Source organism: Cardiocondyla obscurior, unplaced genomic scaffold (genome assembly GCF_019399895.1).
Source record: "Cardiocondyla obscurior isolate alpha-2009 unplaced genomic scaffold, Cobs3.1 scaffold53_0_225703, whole genome shotgun sequence".
Lineage (NCBI taxonomy): Eukaryota > Metazoa > Arthropoda > Insecta > Hymenoptera > Formicidae > Cardiocondyla > Cardiocondyla obscurior.
Window position 1 is genome coordinate 165,078 of NW_027228800.1, and position 11,287 is coordinate 176,364.

General features: G+C 48.9%; 1 protein-coding gene across 1 annotated transcript; it reads left to right on the forward strand.

Moving 5' to 3' along the window:
- Nucleotides 1-405: 405 nt before the first annotated feature.
- On the forward strand, nt 406-1,986 carry LOC139112822 (uncharacterized). Its single transcript, XM_070673851.1, has one exon. The coding sequence runs from the start codon at nt 406-408 to the stop codon at nt 1,984-1,986; it is 1,581 nt and encodes a 526-aa protein (XP_070529952.1).
- The last annotated feature ends 9,301 nt before the right edge of the window (nt 1,987-11,287 follow it).

An 11,287-nucleotide genomic window follows, 5' to 3' on the forward strand; every position in this document is an offset into this window, starting at 1 on the left:
TAGGGTGTTCCGGCCTGTTGGCTGGGCACCCCAGGGATGACGTAGGGGTGTTCCGGGCCGCTCGGAAGTCTCCGAGGTGGGCCTGGTCACCCCGGGGAGGTTTTGACCGCCACGGGGCCGCTCGGACGTATTCCGAGGCGGGGCTCGTGGTGTGTCTCGTTAGGTAGGAGTTTTCGGCTAGATCGGGGTCGTTAGGGCGGGTACCCAACCGGTCTAGGGGAGTTAACCCCAAACAAATCGTTCATTGATTATTATGGGTAATGTCTAATTACGGAAAAGGAGACCTACCGTCCCAGGGGATTCGGACCCTCAGGGACCGGCGTGGGGGTACCGTCCCGGCTCCCCTATGTCGTCATCGCACGACGGGCTAACAGCCACTTGCACCGCAGGGTGGTTGCAGAAAATATGCCTGCGACGAATGCAGCTTTATCCACAAACAGTGGAGTTATTAGTGATCGCGCTCCCTTCACAAGCGACACTGAGGGCGAGTTTCTCAAGCTCCCGCAGATTGTCGATATGAAGACAGTGAAGCAAGCGAACAAGACGCGACAGGGCTCAAAAACCAAGAAGATGATTGGGCCAAAAAGTAAAACTAAACAGCCGTCAAACCAAACGGTTCCATTTGGCTGTATTAGGCCCATCGATGGATCTCCGCCGCCACCACCACGCGAGTCGGACACAGCCGAAGCTGGCGTTTCTGCTACTCCGGCAGTTACTGAAGAGGACGAAGGCAGATTCTCCCGTTGGTCGTCGGACTTGGAGATTTTCGACTACGAAGAAGGACCACTTGGTACGGATTCCTCCAACGCCTCCATTAGGACTAACGCGTCTGGCGCTGCCAAACGCACCCGTAGGCAGACTGAGAGGCAAACCAAGCGCAAGACGACTCGGACGCAAGTTATATCTTCTTCTCGGACGCAAGTTATATCTTCTTCTGAAGATGATCTTCTGGTAGTGGACTCTCTTAATCGAGAGGGCCGAAAAGACAAACGTGGTCGCCCAATTGTCACGGGAAAAGGCGTAGAAATTCGCGCCATTCAAGAAAAGAAGATGGAACTGAAATCTCTTGAGGAAGAGATTCAAGTTATGAAGAAGATTGCCGAAGGCGGATATGACCCGGCAAGTTTTCGAGGTAAAAAACGTACCGAGATGACTGAGAGACTTGAAGAAGAGTCGGCGGACATGCCCATCCGGGCCTTAGTCACCGACATTTTGCAATCTGCGAAAAAAGTAGAAGAAGTTGCACTCAAATCAAGCAACCTCAAAGGCGGATTCATCCGATCATTAAGAGAATCGGCGCTAAAAATAGAGGTCGGGATCGATGCCATCTCTAAAAAGGCTCTCCCGTCAGAAAACACGGACGCGCAAGAAGTCGAACACTTAAGATCGGAAGTACATAGGCTTAAGGAAGAACTGCGAAGATCTAAAGAAGCAGCCATCATGCCTCCTCCACCGCCACCTCCTTCTGTGTGCGGAGGAGACGAAGACATCGTAGAACAACCTATGGACGTGGACTCTACACCCGATCCTCCACCTCCATCTGTGATTCTTCCTCCTAGGGAAGAATGGCCACCGGCTGTTAGGCCAGCAATACAAGGGAAGAGTCGGGTCTTGACGGATGACGAAGAAGTAATACCGAAAAGGAGCAATCCTTCTCGTTCTTCTCGCTGTAAACAAACAGACAAGGATGTGGAAAGTATCATCGACATGAAGCTTACAGTTTTCGCTAAAACTATGAGAATGCAGATGCAGGAGATGTTTGCCTCATTCAAAGAACAAATGATCTCCCTTATTTCTTCGGACAGAGCACTAACAAGCGCTCCTGTTGAATCCATCACCAAAAGTGGAACTACAGGCTGCTCTATTCCTGAAAAAGAAAAAAGAAAGGTAAGCGCATCAAGAAAACGGGACGTTAGTACATCAAGTAAACGAGGAGGTAGCACATCGAATAGACGGGAGACTAGTTTATCCAAAAGGATAAATTGAAGGGTCAAAGGCTGTAACTTCTGACCCTCCTTCATCAACATCAAGTAAACCACAGTCTTCAAACAACAAGACAAGTGGCGAGAATCGGAGTCAACCTGCGGAAGCACAGTGGACGCAAGTTCTTGGTAGGAAAGCCGCCAAGCAAACGAGACAGGCAACAAAGGCTGTTGTCCCTACTTCAGTCCCCGGAACTTTAAATAAAATAGTTTCTGGCGGCAAAAAAGGCAGGAAAATAATAAAAGGCGACACAGCCTATTTCTGCGTCCTCTTCAAAGAAGAATAGAAAAAGGAATAGAAGACGCATCCCTAAGTCTTCAGCGGTGGTTTTGTCTTGTCCGAAAAAAGATATGCCTAAGATCTTGACCGAGGCAAAACAAAAAATTAAGTTAGCAGACGTAGGGATTGAGGATAAAGTGAAGACTCGTTTTACCGCAACCGGGGCTTTATTGTTTGAAGTCTCGGGTGAAAATAGTTCTACTCAGGCAGATGCCTTTGCGGCTCGTTTGGAAGATTTACTACGCGACAGAGAAGGTGTTCGCGTGGATCGCCCAATCAAGAAAGCAGAGATTCGAGTACGTGGCTTGGAGCCATCGTTAACTGTATCAGAGGTTGTGAGCGCCGTAGCTAGAAAAGGAGAATGTTTAGACTCCGAGATACAGGCCGGCGATATAAGATGTTTTCCTGGAGGCCTAGGAAGTCTATGGCTAAGAGTCCCGCTCGTGGCGGCTAAAAAAGCTACGAATAAAGGCACCTTAGACATAGGATGGACGCGGGTTAAAATAGACTTATTAGAGGCACGTCCTCTTAGATGTTTTAAGTGCCTACAAAAAGGGCACGTAGCTAGTAGATGTCCGGAAACCGACGATAGGTCAAATAGATGCTACAGGTGCGGAGGGAAAGATCATTTCGCCAAAGAGTGTAGAGCGCCACCTAAGTGTCCAATCTGTTCAGACTTGAACAGAAAATCAAATCATGTACTGGGCAGCTCACAATGTACGACGCAAGTACGAAGAGGTAAGAGACGCAACAGAGGAGAGCAATGTAAATCCTCCTCCTCTCCCGCAGCGTACTAAAAGCCTTTCGTTAGCAAACAGACTGACGATAGAAGGATGGAAGTGGATCCCCGGAGGAGGGGCAAGCGGGATACATGTAAATGGCCCTACGCCTGATACAAGCAAATGTCGGGCGCTCCCGCGGCGCTCAGGACTTGCTCCTACAAACTATGGCGGAGCATAAATTTATATTTGCGGTGATCGCTGAACCAAGCAATATCCCCCAAGAACATCCTTGCTGGACCGGTGATGAACTTCAATCAGTGGCCATCACATGGAGATGGAAACCAGGTCTTCCTCCATGCGCCCCCCTGAAGAGTGGGCAACACTTTGTCGCAGCAAAATGGGGATCAATTGTGGTCATCGGAGTCTATCTTCCGCCTTCCTGTACTTTAGTTGAGTTCGAACAATGGCTGGATGATATAAGTATTTATATTAGATATTTACATGGCGTACCGATTATAGTCGCAGGCGATTTCAACGCTTGGAGTCAAAGTTGGGGCTCTTTGCGCACAAATGGCAAAGGCAACATAGTTGAAAGATGGGCCGCGAGTCTTGACTTAATTCTACTAAACAGAGGAAGTACGTCAACGTGTGTCCGTCCGCAGGGAGAGTCAATAATTGACTTGACCTGGGCCTCCCCTGCGGCGGCACAGATGGTATCAAGCTGGAAGGTATCCAGTGATTTAGAACATCTTTCAGATCACAGATACATCTTGGTGTATCTAAACCTTCCTTCTCACCGTGCCCGAGTTCAAGAACGCAGATGGGCAGTTCGTAAAGTGGACGAAGATGCCTTCAGGGCCTCTGTTGCGGCTTCTCTTTTCACCAAAGAAAGCGCCAACACTGCGGATGACGACGACAGCCCGGAAGTACAACTCCAGTGGATCATCGACACTATTACGCAGGCTTGTGACGCATCAATGCCACGAGTACGGCGTAAACTTAGGAGATCTATGTACTGGTGGACGGACCACATCGCATCATTACGTCAAGATGTAATTAGAGCAAGCAGAAAAGTTACCCGCAGCAGGAATAATCAAGCCAGAAGAATCGAAGCTTTAGCGGAGTACAAAGAGGTGAGAAAAACTCTTCGGGTCGAAATCAAGAAGGCCAAAGAGAAGTCCTGGAGCGAACTCATACAGGACTTAGATGAAGATCCGTGGGGCCGAGCATACAGAATAGTCTGTAAAAAGCTCAAACCAATGGCTCCACCGATCACTGAAACGTTAGATTCGCGATTCTTGGTGGAGGTGATAAATACACTTTTCCCACTGGACGATCGCGAGGATAATAGAAGTAGTCGAGACGGAGGTGACGCAGAATCTGATTGGAACGCGGACTTAAACATCAGTGAAGAGGAATTCATATGTGCGGCAAAAAGAGGCCTTAGAGGAAATACGGCCCCAGGACCAGACGGCCTTACAAAAGGCATATGGAAGCTGGCCTTAAAGGATCTGCAGGGACATATGACTCAACTGTTTAACAGTTGTCTGCAACGAGGTGTCTTTCCGTCTACATGGAAGAAGGCTAAGTTAGTCTTATTGAGAAAGAAAGGTAAAGCGGAAGATTCTCCTTCGGCATATCGTCCCATATGCCTGTTAGACGAGGCAGGAAAACTCCTTGAGAGAATACTTGTAAATCGCCTCGCCCAACATCTCAAGAGTGGAGACTTTGACATAAGTCGCGCGCAATACGGTTTCAGAACCGGTATGTCTACCGTAAATGCGATCATACGGGTTAGGGAGTTCTCGGATGAATATACTTCCCAGGGGGGAGTTGCGTTGGCTACATCCATAGACGTATCCAATGCATTTAACTCCCTCCCTTGGGAAAGTATTAGAACGGCTTTCAATCGTCATCGAGTTCCTAGATATTTAGCTAGTATATTACACAGTTACTTATCAGATAGGTGGATTATGTACAAGGATCAGGAAGGTAGCATGCAAGAGAGAAAGATACAGCGAGGCGTGCCTCAAGGTTCTGTCCTTGGGCCATGTCTGTGGAACTTAGGATATGACATAGTACTTTCCTCTGCGCTTCCGCCCCATAGTAATGTCGTTTGCTACGCAGACGACACTTTAATTTTATCCGGGGGCAAGGATTGGAGAGAGGCGCGAACTAGGAACGAGATAGCGGTAGACTCAGTTCTTAAGTCTATAGGTAGTTTAGGTCTGCATGTAGCCTCAGAGAAGACGGAAGTAATAGTCTTTTCCGGAAAGTCAGGAGGTCTTCAACCTCCTCTTAACACAAGAATTATGATAGGTTCATCGGTGGTACAGATAGATAGAAAACTTAAGTACTTAGGATTATTGCTGGATCACAGATGGTCTTTTAGCCTTCATTTTAAGGAAATTGCGCGTAAGGTTAAAGAGAAGTCCCATTCTCTACGAGGTATATTACCTAACTTAGGAGGCCCCAGCGCTGCAGCGAGGCGTTTATACGCCAACACTATTAGAGCCATCGCGCTGTACGCAGCGCCCGTATGGGCCAAGGACTTGGCCATTAACAAGAATGGCCAAAAAGAGTTAGAGGTCGCCTTTCATCTAGTGGCGACAAGAACAGCCAGGTTATATCGAACCGTGGCTAGACCTGCGGCGGCATTAATTGCATGTCTCCCGCCGGTAGACATTACGGCGATTGAATTTCTCAACACCTTCCAGAGCTTCCAGATTTTGAAGACTAGAGGAATCGTGCCTACTGCGGCCCAAAAAACTCGCATCAGACAGAGGCACAGGAAGATCACCATCGAAGAGTGGAAGAGTAGGCTCGCCAGTTCATCAAACTACGGCCAGCGTACTTTATCAGCGATAGTTCCAGTCATCAATGACTGGATGGATCGACAAGGTTGGAAAGGAGTGTTGTCCTTTTGGACATCCCAAATTATCACCGGGCATGGCTGTTTTGCCTCCTACCTTCATAGGATAGGAAAGGAGACATCGGCAATCTGTCATCACTGCGATGATGATGCAGTAGATCACGCCCAACACACTTTAGCAGTGTGTCCAGCCTGGGCAGTAGAGCGACAAGCGCTCATCGACGTTGCAGGACAAGATCTATCCCTGCCAAGTATTATGAAGAATGCTGTAGAAAGTGAAGAAGTATGGTTGGCGTTCATGCAATTTTGCAACGCCGTCATGCAACAAAAGAAGACAGCGAAAGGAAAGGGAGCATCAAGCTCAGGCTATTGACGCCCCTGTTAGAAGGCGAAATAGAGGCAGAACACAGGACCATCATGCCTCAGTGCAAGCTGCACAAACAAGTACAAGGGTCTTAAGACCAAGACCCACCACAGGAGGTCTCTCGAGACACTCCTCTTCAGTGTCCCCTTCAAGGACACAGAGATGACCAACGCGGGGAGGGACTAGTATTCCTCCCTCCCCGTAGTTTCACAGGACACCTTAAAGAAGAAGCCTAAAGAAGATATACTCCTTCGAAGAAGTCGAGTCAACGACACAAGTACGGCAAGATAATGCCTAGAAGTAGAGTCCGTATCAACGGCGGACTTAGTGCGGAAGAGAGGGACGAGATGAAATGCTCCGCAAACCCTCGCCTCTCTTCAGAGTCAAGCGCACTGGGCAAGAGCCCCGACGGGTTTTAGTGGGTAGTGGGCAGGCCTCGAATAGCGAGCCATAAGACCCGACCCACATACCCCCAGAGAGGGGGATGCGTAAAGTGCATTTCCCGTCGTTAAAAAAAAAAAAAAAAAAAAAAAAGGTTAGGTTAGGTTAGGTTAGGTTAGGTTAGGTTAGGTTAGGTTAGGTTAGGTTTGGTTAGGTTAGGTTAGGTTTGGTTAGGTTAGGTTAGGTTGACTCCCCCCTCGTAGTGCGCCACCTTGTCGTGGTGAGGGGGCTTAAGGGATCGAATCAACGATCCGCTGGGGCAGTACCTGGGACTTAGTCCGGGAGGGCCGGCAGGGAGGTTCGGTCCTACTAAGAGCGCACAGTACCTCCCTGGCATTGCACTTCGAGTACAGCATGTACTCGAGCCGTGGGAGGTACAAACCTTCAGGGGCCGCGGTGAACAGTCCTTCTCAGGGCTGGGATCCGCGGTACGGGACTGGCGTTCCCGGAGGTGTTCCTGAGCCCGGCGACCACTTCGCCGAGAGGGTGGGTATTATTCCCCCAAGGTGGTAAGGGATGGCGACCCGGAATTCAAACGCCCGGCCCGCCGGGGTCGTTAGGGGATGGTCTAAGACCTCCCTCCGGCAAGGTGTGGGGAATGGGGGTTATGGGGGAGGGTTTTGGGGGTTTAAGGGATTTTGTTTTTGTGTTTATGTTTATTTTGTTTTTTTATATTTTTGTTTTCTCTTATTCCTTCCTTTCCTTCCTTCCTTCCTATTCCTGTGCTCTTCGGAGCTGTGTGGGCGGGCGTGGGGCCGCTCGGACATATTCCGAGGCGGGGCCCACGCGCCGCGAGTTTAAGGAGTCGGCCAGGCCGGGGTCGTCAGGGATGGCACCCAACCGGCCTAGGGGAAGGAAAACCCTACACAAACCATTTTATAACTAAACATGGATATGAGTAGCAATAAAGGAGAACCACTACCATCCCAGGTCGTTCGGACGGCCAGGGGTCGGCGGAGGAGAGTGCCGTCCCGGCTCTCCTTCGTCGTCATCGTACGACGGGCTACCGGCTGCTTGCTCCGCAGGGGCAGCCGAAAATGCCTCTGCGATGAACAGAGACCGATCCGATTACGAGGATCGAGGCCATTATCTCTTAGACGAAGAATTGGCTGAGAATGTTGCTCCATTCACCGATACAGACGGGGAGTATATGAAACTCCCTCAAGTAATCGGAATGGAGATTGTTAAAAAAGCGAAGGGTAGAAAGAAAGTAGGCCCTAAATGTAGGACGCAGACTGGCCAGGCAACAAATAGAAATCTGCCAATGACATCGGCGATTTCTTTTAAACAAATAAGGCCACATGCGGGTTCTCCACCACCAGCTGCGCAATCAGAAGCTGGTGTGACAACGGCAACAGAGGATGACGCTCGAGGCGCGTTGCTGCAAACATCCGCAGACAATGCGTTTTGCGACGAAAACGCCAACACCGACGTTATAAGTTTGGATTCCTCCAACGCTTCAGATGCTTCTATTCGCACTACTGCGTCAGGGGCATCAAAAAGAACGAGGAAAAGAAATACTCGCGAAGTCGACTCAAAGGCTCGCCGAGTCATGACACGAATGGACTGCTCTTTTTCTTCATCAGAAGATAATTTATTTGAGAGCCAAAAGAAAAAACGTGGACGCCCCATAGTAACAGGTAAAGGGGTTGAGATCCTTGCTATAAAAGCAGCAAAAGAGGAATTAGGAAGGATTCGCGAAGAAATTAAAACTGCGAAGGAAATTGCGAAGGGTAATTATGACCCTTCCGAATTTGAGGGCAAAAAAGGCTCAAAAATGGCGGAAAGACTTGGAGAAGAAATGTCTAACCTTCCTTCTCGAGACATAATTGCCGAGGTTCTGCGAACCGCCCAACAGGTTGAACAAGTGGCTAAAAAGTCCACCAATTTGAAGGGCGGATTCGTAAGAATTTTAAGAGAAGCGGCCCTCAAGATCAAAGTAGGGACAGATGCTCTAGTATGTAAAGCGCCCCTCACAGAGACTAAAGGTCAGAAAGTTGACCAATCTGAGGTCGAAAGACTTAAAGTTGAAGCTGCGTCTTTGCGAAAAGAAATCGAGGAACTCAAGGCATCCAGAGATGCAGAATATATGCCTCCTCCACTTAAAACGCAAAAGGCGATAAGTGAGGAAATGGATGATGTAGAAATGGAAGTGATTGAGGCCGGTGAGCCTCTCTCTTTCAAGGAAGTATTATCATCTAAAGAAGATTGGCCGCCGGCAGTTAGACCGCCAATTAAAGGACGCCGCCTGGTTCTTTCTGATAAAACCAGTATTGAGATAGCCAAGACTCACACTCCATCTGTGAAATCTATAAAAGATATTGAGAGCCTGATCGAAAAAAGGCTTTCATTCTTTGCGGAAGAGATACGAAAGGAGATAGGTGGCATGATAGCAACCTTCGCCAAACAGGTTGTTCCCCAAAGCACTTCCACTGGGGCCCGGAATAACACCCCAAATGTGGACGCTATAAAAAGCGTTTCCACGGAGCGCCCGGTTCCCGGTGGGGGTGCCAAGGGAAACAAAGGGAAGGCAAATAGGAGAACTAAATCTCCTGCGCTTCCCTCGTCTGCTGGCAAGAGTAAAGTCAGTGAAAAGGAAAATGTTCCTTCTACAAGACAGTCAGCGGTTAAACATATCTCCGCTGAAAAATCTTCTGCTGTATCGTCGACAAAGGAGTCTGAATGGTCTCAGGTCGTTGGACGGCGAGCAGCAAAGAAAACTGCCAAAGAAGGTGGTTCATCTTCTTCCATCCCAGAACAAAAATCTGGAGGTGGAAGAAAGAAAAATAATACCCAATCTAAGAAGATGGGGAAAGATATTCTTCCTTCTCTTCCTTCTGCGGCTAAAATGGCCACAAAGGAGGGAAGAGGGGAAAAGAAAAAGAAGAAGAAGCCAAGAAGAAGAGTGCCCAGGTCCTCTGCGGTTGTGTTGAACTGCCCTGAAGGCCAATACTCAGAAATTATGAAGGAAGTGAGACAGAAGATTCAGCTCAATGAAGTTGGAATTGCCGAGAAAGTTAAGACAAGATTTACTGCGTCTGGGGCCTTCCTTATAGAAGTTTCAGGGACTTCAAATGATTCTAAGGCCGATGCTTTAGCATCAAGAATCAAAGAAGTCCTTGGTGGCAAAAATGTTCGTGTTAGCCGCCCATGTTTAATGGCGGAAATAAGAATTAAAGGCCTCGAACCTTCCTTGAGTAAGGAAGAAATAGTGACAGCTGTTGCAGAAAAAGGAGGCTGCCACACCAGAGAAATAACCACAGGAGACATACGAAGACCTCCCGGTGGTTTGGGGACTTTGTGGATCAAACTCCCCATTGCAGCGGCTAAAAGGGCAACGGAGGGGGGTCGTCTGGATGTTGGGTGGACTCGCATCAGAGTTGAACTCTTAGACGCGCGCCCCCTCCGTTGTTACAAATGTTTAGAAAAAGGGCACGTGGCTGGAAAATGTCCCGATTCTCAAGATAGATCCGGTTGTTGTTACCGTTGTGGAGAATCGGGGCATATAGCAAGGAACTGTTCTTCTTCGCCTAAATGTCCGGTCTGTCGGGACTTGAATAGAAAGGCAGATCATATCTTGGGCAGTGCCAAGTGCACTTCTAGAAAGAGGAAAGGAAGAGTGGACAAACCGATCACTCAAAGGCCTGTACAACAACTCCCGACAAGGGGAGAACAGGAGGCCATGGAGGTGGAACCTACGGAGGAAGGTCATGGAGATGCTAAATAATGTCTCCACGCCTTCTCCAAGCTAATTTAGGCCACGGCCGTGGGGCACAGGATCTTTTCCTACAAACCCTCGCGGAACGTGGCTACAGTTTGGGAATTGCCGCTGAGCCATATAGAATTCCCCCTAATAACCCTTGTTGGGCTGGAGATACCCTTGGCTCAGTGGCAATCACTTGGAAGTGGTGGGAGAGCGCGCTGCCCTGCAGTCGCTTAGAAAGTGGCGAACATTACGTCGCCGTCCGCTGGGGGCCTGTAGTGGTGATAGGAATATATTTACCTCCCTCGGGTACCCTGGCGGACTTTGAGAAATGGTTGCGGGACATAGGAGATTGCATAGGGCGTCTCCGAGCCTCCCCTATTATTGTTGCTGGAGATTTCAACTCCTGGTCCCGAACGTGGGGTTCACGTCGAACTGGAACCAGGGGTGAAATATTAGAAGAATGGGCGGCGCTTCATAACCTCATCCTCATTAACAGAGGAAATGAAGCTACATGCGTGCGGCCTCAGGGAGAGTCAATTATTGACCTAACCTGGGCTTCACCTACGGCCGCACGCTTAATTAGAGAATGGAAAGTAGAAGGGGATCTCGAGCACTTGTCTGATCATCGTTATATTACAATCGAGCTTGGGATTCCCTTCACTTTCACGCAGAACAGAAAGTGCCGCCCCGAGAATAGATGGGCGCTTCGGCAAATAAATGAGGAGGCTTTTAAGGCCTCGATCATCGCGGCTCTTTGGTTTAGAGACAGTAGTAACGAGGCTGTTACTGAAAATATCTCCCCTATGCAGGAGATACAATGGCTTATCGAGGCAATGACTGACGCGTGTAATGCGTCTATGCCTCAAGTGAGCCGCGCGCCTCGTCGGTCCACTTATTGGTGGACTGACGAAATTGCAGAT

Coding starts and splice junctions, on each gene's coding strand:
- LOC139112822 (XM_070673851.1), top strand. CDS start 406: ATGCCTGCGACGAATGCAGCTTTATCCACAAACAGTGGAGTTATTAGT.